This window comes from Sinohyriopsis cumingii, chromosome 16 (genome assembly GCF_028554795.1).
Source record: "Sinohyriopsis cumingii isolate HCF-2022 chromosome 16, ASM2855479v2, whole genome shotgun sequence".
NCBI classification, from domain to species: domain Eukaryota; kingdom Metazoa; phylum Mollusca; class Bivalvia; order Unionida; family Unionidae; genus Sinohyriopsis; species Sinohyriopsis cumingii.
The window spans coordinates 11,801,810-11,818,832 of record NC_142976.1 but is presented as its reverse complement, the minus strand read 5'-3'; the positions used below and the strand labels follow the sequence as shown (position 1 = coordinate 11,818,832).

The following is a 17,023-nucleotide window of genomic DNA, read 5'->3' as shown; positions in this document are numbered from 1 at the left end:
ATGCAATGTATTTATTTACAGCACCTAGTAATGTTACTGTGTGTTTATTTACAGTACCTAGCAGTGTTATTATATTTACAGTACTTAGTGATGTTACTTTGTATCAGTTTATAGTACCTAGTTACTGTTGTTGTTGTTGTTGTTGTTTTGAGTTTAATGCCATTTAACACATTAACCCCTGGAGGTTTTTGTCATTTTCGCCTGAAAGTTGAGTAGGAAACACATTTTGAAAGCTATTTCTGAATAGATCCGAAAACACCAAATCCCCGGTGATCTTTCAATAACATGCTGCCTAGTTGCTTTAGAAACATTGTTTTTCATTGGCTATTTGACTTGTGCATGAGCAGAAGGGTAAAAGTCAGGTCCAAAAAATGAGGTTTTTTCTCCTGTATTTTGTAGTGCAACTAGATATTCCAGATTATTTGGTATCATTGTAGAGCTACATCTGTCTATCTTCCTATAATACCACCCACTTTAGTGTATCTTGCATGACCATGATGCTACAGAGCTCAGCAGTAGGCTACTACCTCCTGCCCCGTTAAGTCGTCACTAGGGTTAATGTGTTAACAACACATGATATGCTATGCATAATAGCCAGAGTAACTGGTGGAGGGAGAACCCAGTAAAATCACCAGCTTTCTCACATACCCACATTGGCCAAGCACAAGACTCAAACCTACATGCACAGAGGTGAGGTGGCAGTGATGGATAAAGGCAAGCAATTGAGACCACTCTGCCACCTAAGGCCACCTCAAGTACTTAGTGTTGTTACTGTGTATGTATTTATTTACAGAATTATGTTGTTACAACTCTATGGTCATAAACCAAGTAGAGATAAAAAGCAACATCCAGCAAGTTTTGTAAAATTCAAAAAATAATTTATTTTCCTTGCAATAAGCTTAAATACCGAAATTTTACAAATACCTAGTAGTTACGTTTTGATGCATTTCATGATCAGAATATCAGTAGTGAAACTAGTAGTGCAGTTTTTGATCATTTGCCAAACTTGGTAAATATTATGGTCATCATCTGAAGATGTGTATATCAACAAATCAGTTTCTTCCTCTAGTTATTTCCCTTTTTGGCTTGCATCTTAATGCAATGTATGGCAGTCTCATTAGCACAACTAGTCATGCAGCTTAATGTAATGTATGACTCAATCTCATTAGCACAAATAATCGTGCAGCTTTAATGGAGCTGGGAAACTTGGTAAATACAGACGAATGATTTATTTTCATGGGTCTCAGTTTTCATGGTTCTATATAATAAAAAAAAAGATGCTTTTGTGAGTACTTAAATTCAAGGTTCTGCCAGTCAAAGTTTGCATATTTGCAAGTATTTAATTTAATTTTGTGAGTTTACATCAACAGATACCCATAATAAAGAATACAAAAGAATAAAACTATGTGGACAACAAACGGCAGTTGTTTTAATGATTAAGACAACACTATGGCTCATCTGAGCACAAATCAAACACATCAAGATCAATCACTTCTGTGCAAGATAAAAGGGAGCCATCACAGCCAACAAAACGAAGCTAATTGGCTATTTAAGTTCATGTGAATGATTTCTCTCTTAAAACACTCCACAAAGTTGCATCTTAAATTACTTTCTGATGACCTTGACATTAACAAAGTAGTTTAAGAAGGGTACAATTTAACTTTGGGTAGATCTCATTTAAGATAATGTCATCATTCCACATGTGACCCAAATACCATGTGACCAGCTGCCCCTTGCTCACTGCAGTTAGTAAGCAGTGGGAACATAAGAAATTGAATATTTGATGTGTTTAAAGCCCATCAAATTGCAAAGATGCCAACGTAATTGAAAAACATGGAATTGCTGATGTCTTTGAGCCTGCCTTGTATACTTCATCCACTAAACTTGACTTACAACTTTGTCAATCAAGCTGATTCATGCTCATTGGACAATTGTGGCTCATGCAAAAATGTGTGAAGGATTGGACCTAATTATAACTAAATTTGAGAATTCTGGACTTGTTTAATTCAACAATTTCAGGATCATTTATCTGATAAACATTTGCATGTACCAACAAACTTTGATCTGTTGTGATATAATGCTTTTATCCAGAAATAAGTGAAAAAGCTTGAGCTTGAGTATACTGCAGTAATTAGTGTATATACCTAGTGTTAATCAGTAATTAGTGTATATACCTAGTGTTTCATTAGTAATTGTGTTTCATACAGTAGTTACAGTATTTTATAGTGATGTAGTTCATTGGGATTAAGTGTGAGATTGAGTAGACTGCAGTAATTAGTGTATATACCTAGTGTTTCATTAGTAATTGTGCTTCGTACAATAGTTACAGTATTTTATAGTGATGTAGTTCATTGGGATTAGGTGTGGGCTTGAGTATACTGCAGTAATTAGTGTATATACCTTGTATATACCTAGTGTTTCATTAGTATTTGTGCTTCATACAATAGTTACAGTATTTTATAGTGATGTAGTTCATTGGGATTAAGTGTGGGCTTGAGTAGACTGCAGTAATTAGTGTATATACCCAGTGTTTCATTAGTAATTGTGCTTCATACAATAGTTACTGTATTTTATAGCAATGTAGTTCATTGGGATTAAGTGTGGGCTTGAGTAGACTGCAGTAATTAGTGTATATACCTAGTGTTTCATTAGTAATATTTGGAATAACTGGACGCTTGTTCAACTGGATTGGCGATTTCCTCACAGGCCGGAAAATTACCACAAGAATAGGCAACACCCATTCGGAAGAATTTTCGCTTGAAAATGGAACACCGCAAGGCAGTGTAATAAGTCCGTTACTATTTAACCTAATGGTAAACGACCTTGACCTCAATGTAGCCTCCACAAAAATAAACTTGTCACAATTTGCAGATGATAGTGGCATATGGAGGAATGGAAATCCTGCCAATATTACAGTAGTTAAAGAAATCCAGCAGAGCCTGGACAACATAGGGAGATGGGCGGACAAATGGGGTTTCAAAATATCTCATGAAAAAACTGTGGCAATCATATTCACCCCCAAACGAAATAACAACCTAGTCTATCCAAACTTCTATATACAAAATGAATTAATCAAATACGTAACAGTAGTAAACTTCCTAGGAATGTTCTTTGACAACCACCTCACATGGAAACAGCACATTGAACAACTCACCCAGAATTGTAACAAAGATCTCAATTTACTCAGGAACATCACAGGGACTGACTGGGGATCCAACCAGGAAACCCTCCTCACGATATATAAAAGCCTAATTAGATCAAAACTGGATTACGGTTGCCAAGCATATAACTTGGCTAAGCAGCCTGTACTACAAAAACTTGACACTATCCAGAGAAAAGCCTTGCTGTTATGCACAGGAACACTCCCCTCAACATCATTAGAAGAACTACAAACACTAACAGGAGAACTACCCTTAAAATTACGCAAGCAAGAACTGCTTCTCCGATACTCCATTCGATTAGATACCCACCCAGACAACCATCCCACCAAAATAGCTATAAATAAATGTAAAGTTGTCTTCAAACCCAAAATCATACCTATCACACCAAGTGGCAAAGTAATCCTTGAGCTAAGAGAAAAGATACCTCTACTAAAAAAACAGGTAACAAACAATACAGACCAGAACAAATCACCATGGTTACAAAAACCACCAAGGATTAACATTGAAGCTACCAAATTAGGCAATAAAGAAGGACAAGAAAACTTACTCAAACCTGTACTGGTAAACGAAATCAACCAAAAATACCCGGACTATGTTAAAATATATACCGATGGATCAAAAACGAACAACCCACCAAGAACAGCAGCAGCAATAGTCATCCCTGAATTCAATATACAAACGGGATCCAGATTACTTGACTATTGCTCCATTTACACCACTGAATTCTGGGCTATACTTGAATCACTACAGTGGATCAAAGACAACCAAATACCTAAAGCAGTCATTATAAGCGATTCCCTAAGCGTTATCAAATCGATCCAAAATTGCAATACACACTCTAGGGAACAATTCCTCGACAGAGCATGCCAATTAATCGATGATATCACCACAGCACATCAATTAGTCAAGCTCATGTGGATACCGTCGCACATTGGAATCTCTGGCAACGAAACAGCAGACAGAGTTGCAAAAACCAAACTAGGAGATCAAAACTCTATCAAGCTTAACTATAGCTCTACAGAAGCAATAAGCTTCGCACAAACATATATTAGACCAAACATGGCAAGATTTTTGGAACTCCTCCACAAAAGGTAAAAAGCAGCATGAAACCCAAAAAAACGTAGATAGGAACATACAGCTACCTAAGGGTACCTGTTTAGAACAGAAAACCATAAACAGGATAATAACTGGAAAAACAAAACTAGCAAGCAGTTTTGGAAGGTTTATAGGACCCAAACCAGCAACCATTAACTGCTTTAACTGCCACACCACCGAAGATCTACACCACGTATTCAATATATGCCCAAAATATCAACCCGCTTGGAAAATATTTATCAAAAATCAAAAAGAGATTGGATCACCACACACATACCCAGAGTTACTTATGGACTCTAATAAAAATAAACAATCAGCATATAAAAATATAAATCAATTCATAGACTCAGCAGGACTTAGGAACAAAATATAATTACTATCCCCACAAAACCAAAAGACCCAGTAACTAGCTAAATAAATTTAGAAGCCACCACTTAAAAAACCATAACATATCATTAATTTTATAAAAGTATTAATAAATAATTCACTTACGAAGCACCTATAAAAAACTAAGGAAACCGCAAAATCGGATGTCCTAGATGTCCTTAATGAACCGAGTAATCAGCTAGGATTCCGGTCCTAGATGTCCTTAACGAACCGTGTAATCGGCTAGGACTCCGGTCTCTTGCTAAATAAAGTATAAATAACATTCAATCTCTAAAAACATCAATAAATAAATAACTTAAAGAGGTAATATCTAAAAACTTATAAATAACATAACGTAGGAAACACACCCTAAACACCTCGACTTGTAATCCCATAATAACCTTGAAAATCTCTCTTCGTACATGATATCTACTAAGAACCTCTATAAACAGCACAGAACATCCCCCCTTCTTTTAGAACATTTTGAAGAAGGAAAAAAAAAAAAAAAACACCACCAGGCAAATGCAACAAGAAACCAGCAATGTAAAGCAAGCAGGACCGTTTCCGAGCTCTCCTTCCCACTAATGACAGCCAACCATTCAACTGTAGGGACCTTTATGGACCCACAGATTGAGGCCAAACTATCAGGGTTCCTTGAATCCATAAAAGCCTGGGGGAGGTGGCACCATCCCCTTCCCCAGGAACAACTAGCAGGCTGCGGTGCAGTCAGAAAAAAGTGGCACATGCACAATACAATAGTTACTGTATTTTATACAATAGTTGCTGTATTTTATAGCAATGTAGTTCATTGGGATTAAGTGTGGGCTTGAGCAGACTGCAGTAATTAGTGTATATACCTAGTGTTTCATTAGTAATTGTGCTTTGTACAATAGTTACAGTATTTTATAGTGATCTAGTTCATTGGGATTAAGTGTGGGCTTGAGTAGAATGCAGTGATTAGTGTACATACCTAGTGTTTCATTAGTAATTGTGTTTCATCCAATAGTTTTAGTATTTTAGTCATGTAATTCAATGGGATTAAGCATGCCTGGATAAAATAAGACATGATTTCACAAGGGTTTAAATTTTTGGACAACATTTTCACTTGAATGAAGTATCAATTTTAACAAGTATTAAATCTAAATTTCATACTCAAGTATCATTTATTATTCTTTATTTCATTTTATTAATACTAGTGTTTTGAATTCATTATGCTTTTTCTTGCTTCTTTCCAGCCTTATGTCAGTACATACCAGTTTTAGTCAGTAAGTGGAAATGACATCTACCAAAGCTATAAAGATACATTTGCATTGAAACAACATAAAATAAATTATAATTCTCTTTTTTAAAGGATTAAAATAAAACAAACACATGTTAAAGCTATTTGTTGCCAGATTACAGAAATAACATTGATTTATCAAACAGCTTTATTAGTCTCAAGGAAACGAAACCCAGTAACGAGAGGGGTGGGGGTGTCTATTTTCTGTTGCAAAGTTTGTTAAAAAGTATTTTTGCACTTTCTGACTTGCAGTTGGATGATAATGTGTGACAGAATTTTGTGAATGTAGTTTGAGTTCTTAGTGGTATGCTGTAAAACCCAATACATATTATTGCATACTTAAGTAGAAGTATGTTGATCAATCATTTTACTGCCATTGTTTTAGAAGAGTTGTACACTTTTTTTGTTATAGATTCATGGTGCAGGGGTGGGATACCAGGGGAGGCAGGAATATATTTACATCAGCTATACCTAAGATAATGTTAAATAATTTTTTTACCTGTAATAATTTCTTTTTTAAATCCAAAAATGTTTCATTAAAAGTGGAGGTAAAATTACAGATTCATAAGCACTTGTGATTTCATTCGAGCACCAGAGACCCTAATTTGCTAATGCAATATGCGATGTCCTAGCTGTGTATATGATGTCTGCAGTTCAGTTTTAGTTATACATTGGTATGTGCAGTTAAAATATCAGTACATTTTGTAACTTTTGACAGGTAGATGTTTTTTTTGTCGTTGAATAAATTGACCAGAGAAAAATGATTGATGATGTAATAATGCAAGTCAATTTGATCCTTCCAAAAGTTGGGTTTTGTGAAATAATTAGGCTCAAAGGCAGTATAACACAGATTAGAAGAGAAATATTTGATTAGATCATAATGCGAAATGGAAATTTTCTCACTCAAGAATACATTTATTTTCACTGGAAAATCTTATATGTCAAATATATAATAGTACCATCTTACAGAACATTACTGATGGTTTCATTTTTTAGCATCTATTAAGGTTTTAATGTGAAGTCCACCCTGACTCTGAATGACATATTTCTGATCCAGTTTTATGAAACTTATACTATAAGGAATACATGTATAAACTTGTCATCATGATCACGGATGAGTTTCACAGTAGTGAGAACCATTGCATCTGATGAGAACCATTGCATCTGATTGTGACCAGTATGGAGGCCATATTTCTGATCAGATTTTGATTAATCTTGGAATGTTGTTTTATGTCATCGAGACCTTTGATGGATTTGATAGTTAAGCAAAATACTCACACATTAATGACGTAATCTTGTGTCTGATGGGCTGAACTCTGAAGGTCATAGTTCTGGTCCAGTTTTGATCAAATGTGGGACATAGACTTTTATTTTCAGTGACCAGTATGAATTCAGTAATTAGCAAAATCCATGCATACCTAGGGGCCCCGAGTGGCCGAGTGGTCTAGAGCGCTCACCGTTCTGAATCACTACCATCTCACCTCTGTCTGCGAGGGTTCGAGTCCAAGGCTCGGCTAGCGTGGGTACGTGGGAAAGCCTGCCAGTAGCTTCTCGTGGGTCGGTGGTTCTTCCCTGGGTTTTCCAGGGTTCTTCCTCCACCAGTTATACTGGCCGCCATGTATAGCCTATCTTGTGCTGAGAAATGGTGTTAAACCCTAGAACAACAACAACAACAACAACCATGCAGTGATCTTGCATCTGATTCATTGAACTTGTTGCCATTCTGAAGGCCACATTTTTTATCTGATTTTGATGAAAGTTGTAATACACGCATGCATCATTATGATCTCTGACAAGTTTAATAATGAGCTAGAATCATGCATATTAATGAGGTGATCTTTCATCTTATTGGCTAAGCATGTCAACATTAATGCATTAATATAGTCATATAACATCATGATCTCTGACAAGTTTGATAATGAGCTGGAATCATGCATATTTATGAGGCGATCTTTCATCTGATTGGCTAAGCATGTCAACATTCTACCAACTAACATTTGTATGTACCAGCAGACTTTGATATGATGTTGATATAGTGCTTTTGTAAAAAAATCAGTGAAAAAGTGAGCTTCATTACTCTGCAGGGATTAATATATAAATGTGCTTCATACAATAGTTCTGGTATTATACAGCCATGATGTTCATCGAGATTAAGCAGGCCTGGATAAAATGTGACATGCTTTCACAAAGATTTAAATTTTTCAACAGCAGAATTTATTTTTAATAAGAATTAAATCAAAGTTTCATATATTTAGGAATATATTTACATCAGCTTTACCTAAGATAATGATAAATAATATTTTGTCTATAATTATTTCTTTACTTCCAAAAATGTTTAATTAAAAGTGGAGGTAAAATTACAGATTCTAAAGCACTTGTGATTTCATGCAAGCACCAGAGACCCTAATTTGCTAATACATTATGCGATGCCCTAGCTGTGTATATGATGTTTGCATTTCATTGTAACTTATTAATTGGTAATGTGCAGTTAAAATACCAGTACATTTTGTAACTTTTGACAGGTAGACGTTATTTTTGTCTTTGAATAAATTGACCCGAGAAAAATGATTGATGATGTAATAATGCAAGTCAGTTTGATCCTTCCAAAAGTTGGGTTTTGTGTAATAGTTAGGCTCAGAGTTAGTATAGTACAATTTAGATAATAATAGTATTAAGTTGAAATTTTCTCACTCAAGAATTTATTTATTTTCATTGGAAACTCTCCTACATGAAATATATAATAGTACCATCTTACAGAATATTACTGTGGGAATATGGACTTACAACAAGCAAAATCCACACATACTGATGAAGTCATCTTGCATCTGATTCATTGAGCTTGTTACCATTCTGAAGGCCACATTTTTTATCTGATTTTGATGAAACTTGTAATACAGGCATGCATCATTATGATCTCTGACAAATTTGATAATGAGCTAGAATCATGCATATTAATGAGGTGATCTTTCATCTGATTGGCTATGATTGTCAATAATCTATTGAATCTATTTGTGATCGAGTTTGATCCAATCTACCTGGTCTTACATTATCAAACTGTACATTGAATGAGTTAGATTATGAGCAGGATCGACACATATTGGAGTGATTTGCTGAGTTGCTAAAGACGAAATTTCAATAGGATTTTGCAGAAACTTGGTCAATAGGCTTATACCATCATGGTCTTAGGAGCCCTGAGTGGCCGAGTGGTCTAAAGCTCTCACCGTTACAGATCTCAACTCTGTCTGCATGGGTTTGAGTCTCGGGCTCAGCCAATGTGGGTGTGTGAGAAAGCTTGCCAGTAGCTTCTTGTGTGTCGGTGGTTCTTTCCAACATTTTCCTGGTTTCTTCCTCCACCATTAATACTGGCTGCTTTGTATAGCCTATCGTGTGCTGAAAAATGGTGTTAAACCCTACAGCAACAACAACAACAACAGCAATCATGGTCTTAGATTTTAAATGAGGCAAGATCTGTTAGTTAATGAAATGATTGGGTCAGATTGTTATTTCTCATCCATTTGTGAAAAGATTTGGTAAATAGGTTTATATAATCAAGATCTCAGATGAGTTCAAATGAGAACTAAAACTATGTATATTATGTTTTATCTCAGACTAATCAAATGTCAAATTGATAAAATTTATATGATATAAAAGTTTTGAGATGGTTTGCATAGGATGACAGTTTTACACAACTACAGAATCCTGCTTAGTGGAATGGTAAACTGTTAAGCCAACAGATTGATATCAAACCCACTTGGGCCTCATGTTATAAGAGTAATATTGATGATAATATCAAACAGTGGTACATAAAATGTCACTTGCCAGTAGCTTCTTGTGGGTTGGTGGTTCTTTCCGGGGTTTTACCGGGTTCTTCCTCCACCATCAATACTGGCTACCATGTATAGCCTATCGTGTGCTGAAAAATGGTGCTAAACCCTACAACAACAACAACATAAAATGCCCAGTGACCCCAGGTGACAGAGTGGTATAAGGCGCTTGCCTCACATCTCACCTGTATCCATATGGGTTCAAGTCTCATGCTTGGCCATGGTGTGTTTGTGAGAAAGCTTGTCAGCAGCTTCCCATGTATTATCGATCTTCTAGGGTTTCCCAGTTCTTTCTCCACCAGATATACTGGCCACAATGTATAGTCTATCATCTGCTGAAAATTTTGTTAAAACCAAACCAGCAAGATATAATGCCCAAAAGGTAATTTACCATAGTTTTGTAATGTTTTGAAAGATGTCACTTTTGAAAGCAGGGTATCACAGGGGATCAAAGGCATGTTGCTGAATGACAGTAATTTTTCTAAGCATTCTTAAAAGGTCTGGAGAGAACAATGTTCACCTGTACAAGAAATCACTTATGTCCCTAAAGGATAACAATTGTATGATCTATTGTCCTTTATAGACAGGCATCACATCCTGGTTATAAAAGAAGTCTGAAGTTTCTGGTGAAGCCTCTAATGTAGGTTGGTCATTGTTCCATTCATCTGCAATCTGTCTTGTATACAAAACTGTTCAAATGAAGTGAACTACCATTTTTGAGCAAGGATAAATATTGTGGTAAACATGTGAAGTAAACTTGTCTTGATGAGTGATATAGCTATTTAATATATATATAGAAAAATGCGGGGGGCCCCGAGTGGCTGGGTGGTTTAAAGCGCTCTCCGTTACAGATCATTACCATCTCACCTCTGTCTGCGTGGGTTCGAGTCTCGGATTCAGCCAATGTAGGTATGTGAGAAAGCTTGCCAGTAGCTTCTCGTGGGTCGGTGGTTCTTTCCAGGGTTTTCCCGGGTTCTTCCTCCACCATTAATACTGGCTGCCATGTATAGCCTATTGTGTGCTGAAAAATGGCGTTAAACCCTGTAACAACAACAACATGTAGAAAAATGCAATTGTCTACACATTCCTCTTTTGACCCCAAAAAATCAAATATCCATATTATTGATTTGTTACATGATTGTGTGTAATTAACCTGCATTTTGAAATAAAGATTTCCATATACTTTAACACATATTATCAGATCCATTTTGGATATTGGGAAAAATTACAAGTACAATTCTTTTAGGTCGCACTGATTTGTTAAAATTATTTGGGAGAATAGGTCACCACTAAACTCCCATTGTTTGCTGTCAGATCTTCTGAATATATTTGGGGAATAGATCACTTTCAACTGTCACACTAAATACACTAGCAGATGAGGGTCTATCGGGATATTCTTAGATCGACTGATGACATGGCTGCTTGCAGAAGTTGTATTTTGTTGTTGTTGCTCTGGGTTCATTGCAATTTTTCAGCACATTATTGGCTGTACATGGCACCAGTATACTGAGTGGAGGAAAAGCCCATTGAAAACCCCAGGAAAAATCTCCAGCCCACATGAAGCTATTGGCAAGCTTTCTCACATATCCACATTGGCCAAGCCAAGACTCGAACCCCCAAAGAAGGAGACGTATGACATACACTTAAACTAAATTTATTTCTCAATGAAGCCTCTGTGTAGCAAGTTAAAATATGACTGTTCTGCTGCAAAAACATAAAATTTTATTGATGGTCTCTTCAATAAATTGTTTAAAATGGCTCGTTTATCATGCCTAAATAGAAAGATTCAAATCTATTCTGATAATTTTACTTGTATTTCTTATCAGTAGGCATACTGTACCAAAGCAGATCTGGGTCTTTGTTTGTACAGTTGGATGTGTATGCACATTAGTAACTATAGGGTATCATTGTACCTGTGTAGATTATACTCACCTTAATTGTACTTGCTATCAACCAGTACAGTCAGCACAGTGTTGCTCCATAATATTACATGTAATACACTGTTACTTGGATAGCTGGACAATTGAAAGGATATCTTCACAAATGTATAACCTTGTTTTAAAGATTCAGTAAATTCTCTTAACAGAAACAATTTAAATCAATCAGCCAAGAAAATTGTTCAGCTACGATGTAAAAATAATTTAACTGGAAGTTTAGTATGGTGTGCAGGAAGAGAGAGGTGTGCATCCCAGATTTCCTTGAATTAGGGTGTGTGTGCAAAAGTTATAATTGTTCCAGGTTTTAATATAAACCTATATATTTGAAATAGTCTGTAGGTTGATGATCCACTGTTGGAATATTATTTTAATAGCTGTAGTACATTATCTGCTATTACTGCAATGGTTTCCTTTTCCGAGACTCCTAGCCCAAAGTCCAGGTGTAAGTGTAACAAATTTAAAATAATCTCCCACCCCACCATCAAACTAGATTTTGAAAACTTATATTTACACACAAGTAAAGAAGGTCATTGTAACCTACTTCTGTTGCTTTAGTGACTGTTTAAAATGAGAATACCACAGCAGCAGTACTGTATAGGCAAAACATACATTTACACTTAATGCAGTACAAAGGTTGGTTAGTTTGTATTTATGTCTAAAGGTCAGAAATCAAAGTCATCTTAGGTAAAATTTTATGTTAGGTTTCAAAATTTTCTCTCAGAATTGGTGAAAATATTTTATCATATTAAGGTGGGTTACTTTTGGTTGGTGCAGTTTTTCCTCATTTGTTTTTTTTATCACCAATGGATGAAAGGTCATGGTCACTGTTTGTCAGATATGCAACACTATACGTAAAAGGCATGTCCAGTTGCTTTGAATATTACATATCACAGGGAGGAAAAATTTATCAAACATCAGATTTCTGATGATGTCACAGTCAGGATACTTTTAACTTATAAAGTTGTCATAATTTCAAAAAAATCATAGACAAAGCTTTAACAGTTATTTTATCAGCAGAATCAACCACTGGATATTTTGTTATACCCACAACAATTGTGGAAAGGGCACATGGACTTGTTTAACTAATCCAGTTCCCATAGAAGACAATAATGTTAATGTTTTGTAAAATTACTATACTTTCTTGGTAAGACTGGAAAAGCATGCTTGCATGATCCATCATTGAGTGGACAACTACTGGATAAAATTTACCCATAGACAGCTTTTTTCTGAGCAAATTATGTTTTAAATTGAAGTCACATTTCCATTCAGTCACAGAACTTCATTCTTTTAAATGCAATATTTAATATTCCACAGCACATAGCTCCTAAAATAATTACCTATGCATAACCATATACAATTAATGTTATTACTCATGTATTACCACATACAAAATTCATGTTATAACTGATGGCTCCTAGTATTTCTTCTTTTCATAATCAATGTCTTGAATGGATGAAATCTTTAGAAAATTGAACAGTTCTAGTACAAAAAATACAGCCTGCTTTTCTGTAATTTTGCATCATTTTCATAGTTGAATTTTTCAATGCAGGATGATATTTTATGTTTTATGTATGTTTATGTTTTAACATATGCCTGTGCATGTGTTCCAGGCTTGATACTTTGATTCTTAAAATTACTTAATTATTTAGTCTAGAGCCAGATTCTTCACATCATTTTGTATATATTGTACATAACAGATAGAAGGCCTCAAGGTAGATTAGTTCGGTAACTAATTGAGTTACCTTTTCTAAATAAAGTCTTTATTATTATTATTATTATTATTATTATTATTATGCCATATACAATGTTATTATTCATATTGCCATATACAATTAATGTTATTACTCATACATTACCATATACAATTAATGTTGTTACTAATATATTACCGTATACAATTAATTGGTATTACTCATATATTATTGGTATGTGAGAAAGCTTGCCAGTAGCTTCTTGTGGGTCGGTGGTTCTTTCCTGGGTTTTCCCGGGTTCTTCCTCCACCATTAATACTGGCCGCCATGTATAGCCTATCGTGTGCTGAAAAATGGCATTAAACCCAACAACAACAACAACAACATATATTACCATATACAATTAATGTTGTTACTAATATATTACCATATTCAATTATTGTTGTTACTAATATATTACCATATACAATTAATGTTGTTACTAATATATTACCATATTCAATTATTGTTGTTACTAATATATTACCATATACAATTAATGTTGTTACTAATATATTACCATATTCAATTATTGTTACCATTGTCCTTACATTTATTCCATTAAGTTTTGCATATAGGTCACTTTGGTCAGACTTTACTGCACCATAACTTGTTTCTGATTTTCCTGATTGTACTAAACGAGTTTTCATTTGCCTTCTTTCAGATAATTGTGTCCATGTTATCAGTACCAGCCATCTTCTACCGACCAAAAGGACGTGAAGAGGATTCTGATGGGGCAAGAGAAAAGTTTCAGGTCCCAGAAAGTGACCATCTTACCTACCTTAATGTCTACCTGCAGTGGAAGAAAAGTGGGTCAGTAACCATATTAACTGGTCTGCATATTATTTTTGTATTTAAATACATTTCACAATTTTTCTAATAATTCACTTTTAAACTGCTAAAATTACCTCTCAGTTGGAGCCATGGTAGTTCATTGGTTAGCAATTTTGAAAATCCTCATCTCTTTCTGATGTGAATTGAAATACTTAAATTCCCTGAAAGAGACTCAGGTTATCATACTGATCCTTCCAAAATCGAATGAACCTCTGGCAAGATGTGCGAAGAACAGATTCTTGTAATTTGAAACATGTTGAAAATAATATTTAATGTTTCGACAATCATTGAAATATGTGCAGTTTTAATTTTTAATATTCTGCAACTTTGAAATTAAAATATGAAGAAATAAACTGATTTCAGTATCCTTACATAGCTCTTAGTACATGTAATGACTTGACATCTAGAACGTTATGACTTCTTATATTGGTATAATAAAAACCAGTAGCTTGAGGGCAGTTAAGAATGGACATTATTTACAGTTGAGATTTTTTTCTAGCATACAATGGAAATGGCCAAGTTTGTTTTAGTTGATTTGTTAGCTTGCCAAATTCACAGTTATTGGGTTACAGGTTTCATTCATGTCTTGACCAGCTGGTTGTGACTGTTTTTTTGTTATATCTCATTGTATCAGTCATAAATAGTCTTTCATTGAATGCCAATTGATATCTTTTGTTTATCAATTATTATCCATTTTTTACGAAAATTATTGTTGTTACATGTATTTAAGATTCAATGGGAACAATGTAATCATTTCATTTGATCTCTTTTTGCTTTAGGGATTTTTGTAAGGTGATTGGAAATGATCATTGTAATCATTTTGGATAAGAAATTTTCAGTGTGTGGAATTTTGGGGCCATTTAAAGCAGAGTTAAGTCCAAGTTGGTGCCCTGAGAATTGCTTACAAGACCCTCATATGTATGTGTTAAGTTAGGTTTGGTCCATAGACCAGAACAGCTTAGGGATGGCCTGTTGTTCTTCATCTATTGCCAGTCCATTCATTTTGAAGTTTGTTTGTTATTGTTTGTTCTCCTAAACTTTGCAGACAATTGCCACAAAACTTTACACACACATTCATCCTAATATCTTAGTAAGTTCTAAATGAAATTGATACTGTTCAGACATCCATTGTTGCTATCATAACAGCCGTCCTGAATACAGTCAAACCCACTTATCTCGACCTCGGTTATCTCGACAACCCGCTTATGTCGAGCGTTTTGGTCCGGTCCCGAAAAAATTCTTCTTTGTTATGCTATTTTTTACCCGCTTATCTCGACCTCTGTTAAGTCGATAACCCGGTTATGTCGGGCATAAGTTTCGGTCCGAAGTAACATGTGGACCCGCTTAATTCGACGAAATGCAACTTTTTAACGTCAATCTCACAGAAATTGTACAAGAAATAGCAAAAGCGATCGATTTTCAGGCACAATTTTGGTCCGTTACGGCATTAGTCACATGTTTATTTCATATTCTTTCTATTTTTGGTTCGTAAGAGTAGCTTAATCGATTAGTTTATTAAGAATATATCATGTTCACTACATAAAATATTCAAGGATTCACAAAGACAAGAGTGTGTACAAATTACAATGTAACTTTATTTTACGAAAACGCAGAATCTTAGATGTCAGCTACATGTGTATTTTATCATTTCCCTTTTATTTCTTAAGGTACATTTCAGATATGAATTATGTTCCGAAGTACATGTATACAAGAAACAACAATCAAGGAGATACAAGTAATGAAATATTATGTACATGTACACATTAATAATCAATGTGCAGACGGAAAAGTGCTGATCGGCTGAATATTCAGGTCATGAAATTGCTCCATATGCATGTAATATCATGACGATTTATTGTATAGCATTTTATGACAAAATAGCCAAACATGTCAGCAATATTTTCAAAATATCTAGGAATTATAAACTGAACATAATGTAGTGGAAATACAAAAATATACGGTAAAATTACCTACACGTACATGTACAATAAACGCATACTATATATGAATAAAAAAATGAATACTTTTTTCATTTTGAATCTATACATCTATAAAACACACAAGTACATAAACATATCATAATGTGCACTACATTATTTTTGTAGAAAATATGAAGTAATATCAGTCTGCTTTTGTTTACTCCGGTGCTGATTTGTAACGAACGATTCAAAAGCACTTACGTTTTCATACATATGCTCGGCACCGTCGACACTTGCCACAAACAATTTCATTTTTTTAATGCATTCAGCCATTTTACTGTAGCTTGGGATAGTGATAGGCTGATCATCATCATCATCATCATCATCATCTTGCTTGCATGATAAGTTCAAAGAATTAGTTTACTGCTCGCTACCGGATGTGTTTATTCACCACCCGCGCATCTATTTATTTGCCATCTGGAATCATAATTGATACAAACTCGCATTGATGCCTGCGGGGTAAGTAGTCTACTCAACATTAACTTGCTTTAATAAATACTCTTTGTAACCCATGCTAGCGAAAGGAGTGTCATTTGCACTCACAGTCAATGTACATGTACATGTACATGTATTTTCAAAAACATTTATTGATCTTTATCTGCGAGATACTGTCATATATTAACCTGGATATAATACAATCTTGGTTATTTTGCACCTAACACCGCGTTATGCGTGAATGGCGGGTGCCTGAAAGCAATCGGTGGATGTTTCTCTCTCACTCTCTCGTTTGTGATTTTCTTTGATCCATTTTTCAATCTGATAACATATTCAAACCTCTGAGTACAACCAAACATGATTTGTTTTTCAATATTCACATC

General features: G+C 34.9%; 2 protein-coding genes across 3 annotated transcripts in view; one reads left to right on the top strand and one right to left on the bottom strand.

Annotated features, from left to right (window-relative positions):
- Positions 1-17,023, top strand: part of LOC149779947 (pre-mRNA-splicing factor ATP-dependent RNA helicase PRP16-like) — a 180,314-nt gene that overhangs the window by 116,491 nt on the left and 46,800 nt on the right. The window contains exon 20 of the mRNA XM_089936642.1: positions 14,057-14,205. Coding sequence (XP_089792768.1) covers positions 14,057-14,205 — 149 coding nt within the window. The remainder of the gene's footprint in view (positions 1-14,056; positions 14,206-17,023) is intronic.
- LOC149779948 (uncharacterized) overlaps positions 1-17,023 on the bottom strand; it is a 50,968-nt gene that overhangs the window by 19,852 nt on the left and 14,093 nt on the right. The window contains exon 1 of one of the 2 annotated variants that reach the window (XM_089936645.1): positions 11,658-11,834. The exons of the other annotated variant lie outside the window; for it this stretch is intronic. The gene's annotated coding sequence lies outside the window, so the exon portion shown is untranslated. Of the gene's footprint in view, positions 1-11,657; positions 11,835-17,023 lie in introns of those variants that run through there. 2 annotated transcript variants of the gene reach the window in all.